Raw genomic sequence first — 14,574 nt, forward strand, 5'->3', positions numbered from 1 at the left:
TCTTGTTGCATTTGCCTTTGCATTTTGCTTATTTTATTTTCGTGGTCACAAATAATTACTTGAAAATAGCCAAGCAATTTCAAATCCTGAGCGGAACATCTCTCCAGAAGCTCACGTTGCTGTTTTTTTATGGTTTGCTGGCCACGAAGCATGTTGTTTTAGAAATTTCAGATCGCTTTAATCTCTCTTTGTCATCAGTAAAGTGAGTTATAAGTAGGATGATAACATTCTTTAGCAACATGTGTCCGGATTTAATTGCATGGCCCAGCACATCAAAAAAAGGAAGAAGCAAGTACATTTTTCTGAAAATTATGCAATTTTCCAAAAGTTATGTGTAAGGATTTATGTGCATATTAACACTGCATACATGTATATTAATACATGCTATTTTGCAGGTTGCGTAGATAGCACTCGTGTAACTATTGATCCTCCTGGAGATCGCAAGGACGACTTTATTGACAAGAAAGGAAATATTTCATAATGCATGCAAGCCATCTGTGATGAAAAAAGAAAATTAGCAGATTTGACATGAAAGTTGTGTCTTACAAATTCTCCTGTTTTTATGCGACTACCATCGAAATGTGGAGGTAAATTCTTTGCACAAAAGAATTTTAATAAGAAATTGGGGTCCGGTCGAATACTAATAGAAAATGCATTTGGTATATTTAAACTACGTTTTAGATAACTGTACTACTGTAAATTAAAAGGAGTTGAAAAACTGTGTCACTATATAAGAGCATGTTGTATTTTGCAGAATCTTGCAAATGAAAATGACAGAGTTCACATTCCTAGAAGAATCTTAAGAAGACAATAATAACAACCAGATTCCTTTTAGATCTAGCATCGTAAGAGATTCAATTTGTAATGAATGACAAAGTTTGGGTATATTCGCAATGCACTGTTAGAGGGCGCTGGTTAAGAATTAATGTAAGTTTTATTGTTTTATTAAAACTCAATTTATTTTTAATAGTTATTGAATACGTTTACAAAGTACGTTTATAAAGTTAATCGTTTGCTGACTCGACGCTTCTTACTCGCGCTAATTTTTATCGAATATATGTTTTTCTCTTTTGACATTTTTTGTCAGTTCTTTGGTGAAGTGCTGCCACATTGATAATTAGCATTGTTGCCTTGGAGAAGAGTTTATGACTTGGCAGCACAGTCAAAGTATGAAAAACATGGAAACAACAGCGTGGTCGTGTTTATTTAGATATACACGGAACACGTGAGTGGTTGAAAGCAGATATTGTGCAATCGAATTTACTAATACCCTTGCGATGGCAAATAATAAGCCAGAACCGACATCAGAAGTGGGATGTAACTCACAACCACCAACTTCGGAACAGCATTGGCGCGAGATTTTCGATCAAAAAAATAAAAATTTTAGTTAATAAATAAAAATTTTAGTTAATAAAATTTATGCAGTCATCGGGTGCGAATTCTCAGAACAGCATCAACGTTACTTTGCCGAAATTCAATCCAGATTTCCGTAGCGTCAGCATGGTGCACAAAAGCTGGTATTATGTTAAGTGAAAACCCTCTAGAAGGAAGTGTTCTAGTTATGGCGTTGAGTAAAGCCTTAGACGGGAGTGCCTTGCAGTGGCGTGCGCAAATTTGTTTTCCAGGAATTACGTGGGCGCAGTTTAAAGACCTTTTCTTACAACGAAATGAAACTGTTGAAACACCAGCTGCTATGTTTTTAAATGTATTGAACAGCCAGCCTACTGATGGTGAGTGTCTCTCGGTGTACGCCAGTCGTCTATTGAACTCAATTATTACAAAATGGCGTGACATAAGTTCTGAGAAAGTTGCAGTATCTGTTATATTGTTATATGTTATATATTGTAGTGGCATATTAACCATAACCACACACAATACGTTGTGTGCGATATTTAATATGTTACACTAACCCGAAACACTCAAGCATGGCCGAAAAACCCAAACTGTCAGTAATAAAATAATTTATGAGTCAGGAATTTGACTCGTCTGTTTTGTCATTTCTTTATAACAAAATATTTGTATGCATATTTAATTATTCCAATATGCATTTGACAATTTGGATAGCGGCATGCTCAACACATGAATTTGTGTTCAGTGTTTCACAGATCATATTGCAAGCGATAATGCATGCAATGTGATTTGTCCTCAATACAGTTGGTTACCAGATGTGTGCCACTGTGAAATAGAAGACCATTATAACTAATAAATGGATATAAGTTATTTTTATGAAACATTATATACGTCTAACTTGGGTTAACCAATTAGACGGAAGTAAATTCAACTATCAACCAATAGAATCATTACATAAGATTCTATTGGAAATTAGTTGTAAGAAACAATGTTAGTTTTAAGAAGTAAAATGAAAATAAAAATCAGTCTTGATATGACTAGCGAAAAGTAAAGTCGTTTCAATTAGTGTATATAAAAATCTAACAACTATACAACAAAAATATCATATCATTACACTTGGCTAATTTTGATAGATTATAGATTAGATAGCAGATTACACTGGCTAATATAAACCTCAAGTATCCATACAAGACAAAAGTTGCAGGCAGAATTAAAGGCATATACGTGTAATAAAAGAAAAAATAGTTCATTTGAGTTGTATGGCGCTCCTGAAGTTAAAAGGATAAAATTATATGCAATCAAATGTTACTGTTGCGATAAATTAGGTCATAAGAAAGCAGATTGTAGAGTCAAAACGCAACAAAACAATGAAATTCACAAAGGGTCGACATGATGCTGATGTGGAGAAAAGTCGCGACAAATCTACCTTTATGTGCTATAAGTGTGGCGAGTTGGGACATATATCTACCACTTGTGTAAAGAATACAGCTGTAAGGTATGGAACATTCAGTAATGAGAAAAGAGTCGAACAGTGTTTCATTGCTGAACTCAAAGAAAGTTTCATGCATCGTGGTGAGTCCTACTCAATTACTTTTGATTCAGGTGCTAAATATTCGCTAATTAAGGAGAGTATTTCCAAAATGCTGTCTGGTAAGAGATTTAATAATATAATGAAGTTAAGGGGTATTGGAAACAGTGTATATAGTACGTCTCAAGTATTAAGTAATGTGGTTATAAATGAAAATTGGGAGTTGGATAGAGACTTGCGTAACAATCGGACGTTTTTATAGTCGCACCTTTTTAAGTGAAAAAAAAGTAAAAAATATCAAACTTACAGCGTCGGAAACTAAAAGAAAAAAACGAGTAAACGGAAGTGAAAGTTGGAACAATAAGTTGCGGTACGATTTCAAATGCATAAAGTGATTAAATCAAATAGTTTTTACAACTTAAAGCATCCAATTTGCTCGCGTTTTTGCTTTCTTTTTTAAATAAAATAAATAAGGCGCTCTTTTGTGGATCATATATTAGTAGCCAAATAAGAGTGATTTTTTTGATTTTTTTAATAACGTAATAAAAATCTGATAGAAAGAGTCCTATAATTAATTGTATAAATAAGTCAAAAATAGCTAAGCAAACTGTTGACAGAGATAACTAATAAATGTTTAATTGTAAAAATTATGATAGATATAGAGTTTATGTAACGTATGTAAAATAACATAGAATAAACAAAACAAATTTAAGATAGTTGGTACACAAACCATATATTTCGAATAAGGGATAATCGTAAATCTATTTGGCAAAGCAAACACATAGCATAGTTTTAAGGTAACTTACAAATTAGTTAATAAATAATAATATTTATCATGTAACAATCATGCATCGTACGCCATCAAAAATGGTGAAGACATCATATAATCCGTCGGCCAAAAGGATGTTAGCTGAAACCTCGCCTGAAGACGGACCGAGTTGCTATAATTATACTGTTAAAGTAGGCGATCTGAGTGTGAACCAACTAAAAGATATAATTAAGGATGGTAACAAAGAAGTTTTAGAAAAAATTGTCTACCTCTCTGAGGATGTCATGACGCTAAGGCAAGGAAACGAAAATCTAAAAAAAGAAGTTGAAAATCTCAAAGCATATGGGCTCCAGATAGTAAAAGGATTTCTACGCTTCTACGCTCTACGCAAGCAAATAAGAAAAATTTAATTTTCAAAGGTCTACTGGCGAACAAGGCATTAGGTGAACAAGTACAAATACTATGCACTGATGTTCTCCAAGTTTCGGCATCAACAAAAATAAAAGAAACTAAAAAAATGTCAGAAAAAGACGGTTAAATGACCGTTCTAGTAAAGATGGAAACAGAAGAAAACGCAGTAGAAATACTGAAAAGTGCTGGTAAGCTGGCAGGGACAGCAATATTTGTGGAACGGGACTTGACGTTCGAAAAACAGTATAATAAAAGAATTATGCTGGAATTAAAAAAGCAAATACTGCAAGTGAGCTCGAAACATTTCGTTGCCGTTAGAGATGATAAATTACGGATAGGAAACAAATGGTTTAGGTGGGACAGCAATAACAAACTAATGAACGATAATGATGATGCGGGTACTGCTTTACATTTACTATACGGTACTAAGGTAAAAAATATATGTACCAACTATATTGAACTGCACAATAAAATAAATCCAAAAAACTAGTAAATATTTCGGAAAGCGTTTGCACAGTAAAAAATTCCAAAATATGTCAAACAAAACATTCAAATGAAATTAAAAAAGTTTCTAAAATTAAACATTGTAGCGTGCATAAGCATACACTATGTGAGTAAATAAGTATGCTGATATTTATTATACCTTTATTGCATTTTTGCAATATGAGCCCCTACCGTCCGTTTGACGATAATGTTTGGGCTGGCGTGTGAAGACGCCAATTCAGCAAATTCTCACAGTATGCTAATGCACACTGCTCCTCCACAAATACCAACTTTGTAAAAAGATTTTAATTAATAAAACAGTCTTAAAACATAATTGAAATGATTCGGTTCTTTTTATTTAAACAAGTCGGTATACGGGAATCATCACTACAACATACCGTAGATTTCAACGATGCGTCAGCATTACATAACAGCTTTAACCTGAACATATTATCGTATAATGTAGCCGCTTTAAAAAATAAAACTTTATACAGCCAATTTTACGAATATATTTGTTCCTTCGATATTATATTTTTATTTGAAACATTTTTAGAAGAAAAATTAGAAGTTGTAAGAAAGTTACATAATTATGTTATAGAATGGATACCTGCTAAAAGAAGAAATATTTGCGGAAGGGTCAGTGGAGGCGAACTATATGCAATAAAGAAGCAAACACATTGAACAAATAAAGCGAACTTTATCGAGTGTGGTAGACGAACACTTGTTAAATTAACTACAACTAACGGAAGCCCTTTTTTTTTTTTTTTTTGCAGTAGGTGGAAGCATCGAAAGCCGCCGTGTGAGACTTGAACCCACTAAACCACCTCTTAGGAATGGATGTGGAAGATTGCAGCCGCGTTCAGCGAATGCAACCCCCATTCCAGTGAACGAAAGTAAAAGGAGAGCAGAAGGGCTTAGTATTTAGCAAGCTAAATTTATCAAAGCCGAAGATAGACTAATAACTTAAGAAGGATGGAAATATCGATGAAGGAGATGGGTTTACGCAAGATTGCGAGGGGGGTCTAATTATGTATATACTCTACAATCAGGATCAAAAAAAACACGATTTTAAAGCGGAATAAGTGGAGCTTGGATGAGCTCTTCCTCAAGATAGTGCGCAAGGAATTGTGGAGGCTTATACCTCATAATCTCAAGTAAAACTGTTGGGAGGGGATCTACTTGTAGAACGTCAGGTGGGTTTCGGCCGCGGGTAAAGTAACGCCTAGCTAGTGAAAGAAGGTATTCATCAATCCGCTAATTCTAGCGGAGTTAAAGAGGAGAGAGTTAGGATGGTGTTTGCCACACGGCCTTCGCCGGTAGTTCACACAATCTCGGATAACTTTTCGTTCGAAGATTCGGATCCGTTCCATCTGGTGGGAGCTAATTCCGGACCAGATAGGAAAGGCGTATGAAAGAAGGGGTCGAATAAGTTGCTTATAACAAAGTACTTTTACTTTGCTATTAAGCTGGTTATGTCTACGGAGTGCATTTTTGAGGGATTTATGCCTGAACGTGGCATTTTGGATGGCATAACTCACATGGGAGACGAAGTTATGCTTAGGAGTGAATACAACTCCCAGGTACTTTAACTTGTCAACAAGCTGAATGGGGGTGCCATTGATTCTAAGTTTAAGGTTAGAGATCTTAAAGGACGCTACTCGATCAGCACGTTGGCCAATAAGTGGTATTGCAGAAATTTTTGAGTGATTGAGCTTAATCTTCCACTTACCGTAGTAAGCAGAGAGGGTGCTAAGGTGGCTATTAAGCTCAGTGGAGATTCTACGAGGAAGAGTGGACTTCATATAAATAAGGCAATCATCTGCATAACAGATTTGCTTAATGCATGGGGGAGGAGTAGGAAGATCTGATGTGTAAATATTAAAGAGAATGGGGCCACGCACTGAACCCTGAGGAACACCGGCAGCGATGGAGTGTTCACTAGAAAGAGATGAGCCAATTCTAACAATGAAGGACCTATTTGTAAGAAACTGATAGATAACGCTACAGAGTTGGTTTGGGGCTCCAAGAGCAAGAAGTTTGTGTACCAAACCCTCAGTCCACACTGTGTCAAATGCCTTTTCGATATCTAGGCTGATGGCTACAGTGGATTGCTTGTTAGCAAAGCCAATACAAACGTCATTCTGAAGATGGTGCAACGCATCCACAGTCGATGTCTTATTTCGGAAACCGAACTGAAAGTTCGGGAGAACACGGTTCTCAGAAACGAAAAACTTCAGTTTGCCTTGTATGAACGTTTCGTACAATTTGCTTACTGAGTTTAAAAGGGATATGGGTCTGTAGGAGTTGGGATCAGATTTAGGCTTCCCACTTTTATGGATGGGACGCACGATTGCCTTTTTCCATGGCTGTGGAAAATAGCCAAGATTGTACGCATGATTGAAGATCATGGCACAAGAATTAAAGAAAATAGGAGACAAACGGCGCAGAGTATGATAGGATATCTTATCGATACCCGAAGACTTTTTGGGAGTTTTGAGAACTAACGGAAGCCTGCACATTGTGCCAGTATATAAATTAAAATTTATATACTGTTATGGTCAAATTGAAATACACATAAGTTTGCGCTAAATTTAGAGCACAAGTTATTTTTAATGGAAGACAACCAACTAACAGCTAAAAGTGGAATTGAATTGTTATCGCATTGCATTAAAAGAGCAGCACCACCCTTACAACTAAAACACTTACAAAGAAAATATAAGCAAGCATGGTATGATGCAGAATGTGAGTCAGCACGAAAGCGAACATTTTATTTACCTTACACTGTAAAGCGGCATGAAGAAGTGAAAATCCAACAGTTATATACAAGTGCAAATAAAAAGGTTTAATTATTTTGTAAACGTAAAAAAATGTATATTACTCGAAGTTAGCTAACTCCTTAAGATCAGTTAATGATAGCAAAACGTATTGGAACATGTTGCGAAAACTTAATAGACAAAAGTTCACCAAAAGTGCAGAGTTAAATTCTACCCATTTGTCATGTTATCTACTTCTCAATGCTATTGAATGCTCAATTTGGGTATGCTTTTAGTTTCGCCATATCAAATATTAAAATAGATCTGTTGGATAATGAAATCACTACAGAAGAAATTAATAAAATTTTAAGAAACAGCAAGTCAAATAAAGCGCTGGGAGAAAACAGAATTCCCATAGAGTTCTACAAAAATGCATCTTCAAATTTTATCGCAAAGTTAGTATTGGCTTTTAACAAAATATTAGATGTCGGAACAGCTCCTAAAGACTTTAAAACAGCTATCATTTATCCGCTCTTTAAAAAAGTAAACCCGCAGATTGCGAATAATTATAGAGGCATTTCGTTTTTAAACTCCACTGTCAAATTATTCACAGGAATCCTTCTTGAAAGGCTAAAGGCTTGGGTTACAGAATATAATTTACTCAGTGAATACCAGGCAGGATTTAGGAAAGGATACTCAACAATTGATAATATTTTTTGTCTTACAAGTATAGCCAAGCAGTATACGGAAAAAGGAAAAAAGCTATATGCATTCTTCGTCGACTTTAAAGCAGCGTTTGACTCAGTGAACAGAAACGTTTTATTTTATAAACTTTGTAGTATTGGCATGTCAACCAAATTTATCAAAATTCTAACCAGTTTATATAACGAAAATCGTGCAGCTGTATGGGATGGGGAACACTTGTCAGAATAGTTTGCTACTGATTCAAGAGTTAAACAAGGTTGCGTACTCAGTCCGATTCTGTTCTCACTTTATATAGACGACATAGTTACACATCTATCTGGAGGCGCATTTATAAATGGTGTAAATATTAAAGCACTTTTGTATGCAGATGACATCGTTCTCCTAGCAGAAACTCCCGATTGTTTACAAATTATGATAAACGAGCTACGGAGTTACTGTAAGCTATAGGGACTAATAGTTAATATTGAGAAGTCAAAAGCGCTAGAATTCAAAAAGCATCACAGGCGATATACAAATGAAGAAATATGGACATTAGGAGGAGAAAATGTAGAAATAGTTAAGGAATATAAGTATCTTGGAACATGGATGTATTATAATGCTACATTTAATAGACATTTAACTGAAAAATTGAGAGAAAAAAGCTATTAACTACTTTTGGAAAAATATATTTAAAAATAAAGACGTATCGTTCAAAACAACATTTCAACTCTACGGGAGTGCTTCAATATGAGGAAGTAGAAAAACTTTTGAAAAGAAATCAATATCACTCAAACTGTCGAACTGTCAACAGTTTGAAACAGCATTTACAAATTTATTATTTTTGCTAAAATTAGTGGATTTTTCCAATATTTTATAATGTATTCTGCTATTCGAAGCGGAGATGATTCTAACAAATCAAAGATAATTAAAATCGGTCCAGCCGTTCTTGAGTTATAAGTGGTCTAACTAACACGACTTTCTTTTATGTATATAGATTATTGAAAATGTATAAAGTTTATTTTGTAAATGTAAATATAACCTATATATAATAATAAAAAGAATACTACTATTACTACTAAATGAAAATTGTGTAGAAATATTATTTTATATGGTACTTGATGGTTATCTAAATTATCGAAATGATATAGACTTTCGACGTAAGATTTTGAGTCAGGGTTTGAATGTTGTTATTGATTCAGATAAATTTGAAATCGGGAAAACTAAGGCGGTTAATGTATGTTCTATTACTGAACATTGCGTGAAAATTTTTGATGTTAATACTGAACTAGTTGGTGATGATGAAAAGATGAATTAATTACTTTGTTACAAAAATATTCCCAGGTATTTATCGAACGAATTCCACGAACACGCGTTTCCACTGACGAATTGAAAATTTATTTAGTTGACTCGAATAAAACTGTTCAAAGGCGTCGATATAGACTCAGCCCAGTTGAGAGAGATGTAGTTCGTGACAAAATAAAAGAATTAATAGAAAGTAACATTGTTATACCTAGTTGTTCTTCACATGCCAGTACAATGTTGTTAGTAAAGAAGAATAATGGGTCCGATCGCCTTTGCGTTGATTGTCGCGAATTAAATGCGAATACCGTTTCAGACAAGTTCCCTCTGCCGCTTGTGTCTGACCAGATAGCAAGGGTCCGAAGTGTAAAGTACTTCATGTGTCTGGATATGGCTAGCAGTTTTCACCAAATTCCCTGAAAAGTTTTAGAATGGAGTCGTGCCCATGCTCACTAGCACTCCATTGTGATGTAGCCTGTAGTCTTAGGGCAGATGATGCTGCCAACTGCTTACTGAAGATGCCAAGTGTCATTAAGTGAAGCATTAGATCTGATGACAGATGGCATTGTACACAGAGCACCACTAATATAGAGTTCAGCCCTACGCTGAACCCTATAAGTACACTACAGTACGAAGATTTATCAAGAGCTGTCCACCATATGGCTATGCCATACAGAAGTATTGGTTTAATGACAACCATGTATAGAGACTGAGCGATACATAGTTGTAATCCCCATTTTTTACCAATAGCTTTTTGAAAAGGAGCAGTCCAATGTTTGCTTTCCTAGCTCGCTTTGAAATATTTTCTTTCCAGCTCGAAAACAATGCCTACAAATTTTGCTTTCTCAGTAAATTGTATCGCAGAATTCTTAATATGGAGTGTAGAAAGATTTGGAACCCTATATTTTCTGGTAAATACTACAATTTCTGTTTTTCTGGGGTTAACCCCGAGACCACAATTCCGTGTCCAATTGTTAAGCATATATTGGCCATATCGCAAAATATCCCTTAAAGTGGTAGCATATTTCTCAGTAACTGTTAACGCAATTTCATCCGCATATGCAACTGTCCCGTAGCCCGCTCTCCTCAGCAGTTCATTCACCACTATATTCAAGAGGCGAGAGAGTACGCCTCCTTGGGGGTACCTCTATTTTCCCGTCTGTGTGCTGCTGATACACCCCTTTATGCTTCAATTTTTCTGCCAGTTAATAACTGGCCGATAAAGCTGATGAAAGCATCCTCATCACCCGGACGAGAGAGTGCGCTTGCTATTACACCGGGAAAAATTTCGTTAAAAGCTCCTTAAAGTTGAAAAATTTTTTAGTAGTAAAAGTGAGGGCATGGAGTGCTGTCTTCGTAGATTTACCCTTAGTGTAGGCGTTTTGTGTCGGAGACCAAAGATTGGGATTTATAGTCTATAATTCTTTCTAGAGCTTTCAGCATGAAAGATGAAAGGCTAATTGGACGGAGTTCATTTGGGTTACTATGAGAGGTTTTACCCGCCTTAGAGATAGAAACAAATCTAACCATTCTTCAGTGAGTTGGAACATGATTAAAAATGAGACAGTATTTAAAAATGGCCAGAAGCCGGTTGTGTATTTGTTCACAAGACTTCTAAAGCTCAATAGGATGTATACCATCCGGTCCCGGTGATTTGTAGGGCCTAAAGCTAAAAATTGCCCATTTCAGAGTTTGTAGGTTTAACTTGGAGTTTACCGATATGTAGTTTAAACATTCTGAGGGTTTGACCAGGTTCCTTCCGGTTTCCTTAGATAAACAGTGGATTTTTAGATAAGATTTTGCGTAGTGTAGAGGTTTCAAAATCTCTGCTAATCTCTTGACAATATGATTGCCAACTAGTCCTCTTAGACTTATGTAATTCTTTTCTGCAGAGAGATGTTGTATTCGGATCAGTCAGTCTCAGTGCCCTATTAAAAATTCTCCTGCATTCTTTCCTCAAGTGTTCTAAGCTTCTATTCCACCAAGGTGGGTTACACTACCTACTAGATCGAGTAGAAGGACAGGCAAGGTTAAAAGCTTCATTAAGTATTGAGGTAAGATCTCACACCTGCTTATCCAGATCATTTATATTCTCTGGGGGTAAAGAGCTGTATTTGTCAACAGCTCATTTACAGATGATTCGTACTTTGACCAGTTTGTATTCTTGATATTTCTGAAAGTTTCTAAACTGGGGATATTTGATACCTTTATGTTAAGACTATAAGAAGATTCTAAAATCATAAAGTCTAAAAAAGAGTGCCTAGTGGACATTTTCCATTTTTTGATAGACCCATGAATTTTGTGCAGTAGTCACGGTGATATCTAGAACCTCCTGCCTGTTTTTGGTAAGATTATGTTTAATTAAAAAAAACATAATTAATTCATACAAGCTTTTAATAATGTGCTTTTACCTTTGGTAAGAGGAAACCATTCGATTTCTTGCAGTTTGGCTGTTGCTTAACTTAGATTTTTTGTATTGCCGCTCCATAGTTCTGAATTTCGATTTCACCTACGAACAATGTAATTAAATGATCTATAATTTAAACTTTATGTTTGTAATAGTAATATACTTGAGTTGGATTAAAGGAGTAGCCTACTTCGCTCATTCATGTGAAAATAAATTTCCATATCAAGGCTTTACTCCTCAACTTACGGTATTTTCCAACCATTTTTATGCTCATGGATATTAAAGATAACAAGTCTTTGGTGGAATTGTGTGTCCATGTGTATGTGTATGTGCTTCTATATTTTCCTGGACACTGAATACTAATTCATCATATAATTCGTTAAATAATTGCAATTTGCAATATGTAAATACAATTTCTTTCCGTTTTGCCATTGCAGAGACGTTTTTGGTAAACACGAAACAATTTTTCTTCCATTTCCCTCCATATCGTCTGTAATATGTTAATAACATAAAATAAAATTTATAATAAATTTTTGTAACAAAAGCACTCCAACTCACTTTGTTAAAATAAAATATATTTTACTTGTTATTTTTCAACTTTTACTTCTACTGTTTTCTTTTTCAAAAAACAGCTGTTCTTATTAGATTTCACACAAAGCTGTTCCATGAAAATCTGTGTAAAGAGCATAATTTGGCACTTTATTTGTATTACACTTTTAGTTTGTACTTTACTTGTGTTTTACTCGAGTTTTACTATAAGTAGCTGGTGGAAATGACCTAGTACATTCTTGAAATGTTCTTCGCAATATTCTTACATTCTGTTACGCTGGAAACTGTCTTCTTTTTTTGCTCATTGATATTGTAACGTCGACATAAGTACAATGAAGTATGATAAAGCCAATAAAAATACAATATTAGAATTGATTCAATTTATTATTAATTTTAACACCAATAAATGTCGCCATTATTCCAGAATGTTCTGACTTTCTTTCTGTGAACATATGAAATGGACCACCGTATTGACTTATGATGCTCTAACAACACACTCTACTTCTCAACCGTCCACGGTGAATGGCGTTTTTTGTTATCACTCCTGTCAATTAAATTAGATTAAATATATATTTATATATATATATGCAGGTAAAGTAGAGTAGTAGAATAGATAAGGTAATGAAAAGAAAGCAAAGACTAGAAAAGAAAAAGATAAGAACAAAAGAAAAAGATAAGGATAGAAGAAAAAGTAAAGTTGAGCAAGAGTTTCTTGCATGAAAACAATAAAAATATCAAAAATAAAGTCGGACAATAGACAATTAAGTAAAGTTGTATATCATAGAAATTTTTATAAAAATAAGTCTTTAATAAGTTGAATATAAATTTGAATAAATGATAAAAAGCATTGATAAAAAATATTACGTTCTTTTTTTGGATTAACCACATATTTCCACAATTTCTCTGTTAAGGTAGAATTTAAGCATTAATTTAAAATATAAATAAATTATTTCACATTCACTACGTTTACGCGAGTCTTAAAATTACTTTTAAAACTGATTTTAAAATTTGTTCTTAGAGCGTTTACGCACAAAAATTAAAAGCACTTTTAAGGTAGCTGTCAATCAATCAGCTGTTTAACAGTAAACAGAAATGTTGATTTTAAACATTTTTAAAATGAATAGAGTAAAACTACAAATTGTTTTACTTTTATTGCAAAAAGAAATATAACCAAAATTGTAGAAAATAATAATGAAGCAACAATGCAGATTTTTAAAACATCTCGTAAAAAATTTACAAAATTACGAGAAATGCGATTGCAGCTCTTTAATAAAATGGCAATAAGTTCCGCTAATGAGGCTTTAATGAATGTATGTAAATGTTTTTATAAAGTTTTTCATAAAATATTTAGAATGCATTTTTGTTTTTAGCTTCCACCACGAATAAGAACTTTTAGCAAAAGGAAGAGAAGTTCGGAATGGTGGGATGTTGAAGTTCTGTAGTTCTATGACGATGAACAATGGATTGTTAATTTTAGAGTGAATCGACAAATATTTTTCAGGCTTGTAGATTTATTTAAGGATAAAATGGCACCAGCAGAAAATACTTTCGTTGAAGGGTTGAATATTCCCAACCTGAACATATGTACAATCGACAAAATTTGTCGTCCGGACAACTTATGCGAGATCATATATGAGCGTACTTGGCGAGAAAATTTCCACTTCTACATAGAAGCAATTAAAAAAATAATGTAGAAAAAACCAATTTTAAATTAATTAATTTATAATTTTTTTTATTTTTTTTTATAATAACAATATAATATATATAATATAATATATTTATAACAATTTGTGCTTAATGACAAATTTAAATAATTGAAAATAATAAACTTAACTTAAACTAAACTAAAATGTTTTAAATATATAGTCATCATTACGGTAAAGTTAAGATTTTCAAATAGAGAATAAAAAATAAACAAGTTTAATTAATTTAGATTCTGGGATGCAATTAGGCTTTTTCTATATTTTTTGCCGTCTAACAATTTAATTATTTGTTTTTCTGCAAATATTTTAATTAAACATTCTTTTTCCTCTTTCATCCAATTTTTTCTTTTCATTTCCTTTTTCTTCATATTTTTAGTTATTTGGTTAGTGTTATTTGTAATAAAATTCAAATTATTTGTACCTATTTACTGTTAACAGCTGACAATTCAAACCTTAAACTGCTTTTAAGGTGTTTACGCAAAGATTAAAAGTGACATTTCTTACTAAAAGTGATGTTAAACTACATTTAGTAAGCTAAAAGTGCTTTTAAGCGAAATTCAATTTAGGGTGTTTACGCGATCTTAAAATCGATTTTAAGAGCCTTAAAACAACTTTTAAGGCTCGCGTAAACGTAGTGA

The 14,574-nt window shown here is 33.7% G+C and overlaps 1 protein-coding gene across 1 annotated transcript in view; it reads right to left on the minus strand.

Annotated features, from left to right (window-relative positions):
* Positions 1 to 12,043: 12,043 nt before the first annotated feature.
* Positions 12,044 to 14,574, minus strand: part of LOC119689381 (huntingtin-interacting protein 1-related protein-like) — a 19,343-nt gene continuing 16,812 nt past the window's right edge. The window contains exons 5-6 of the mRNA XM_038104208.1: positions 12,295 to 12,300; positions 12,044 to 12,174 (exon numbers count right to left, since the gene is read on the minus strand). Coding sequence (XP_037960136.1) covers positions 12,044 to 12,174; positions 12,295 to 12,300 — 137 coding nt within the window. The remainder of the gene's footprint in view (positions 12,175 to 12,294; positions 12,301 to 14,574) is intronic.

This window comes from Teleopsis dalmanni, chromosome 1, assembly GCF_002237135.1.
Source record: "Teleopsis dalmanni isolate 2A chromosome 1, ASM223713v2, whole genome shotgun sequence".
Classification (NCBI taxonomy): domain Eukaryota; kingdom Metazoa; phylum Arthropoda; class Insecta; order Diptera; family Diopsidae; genus Teleopsis; species Teleopsis dalmanni.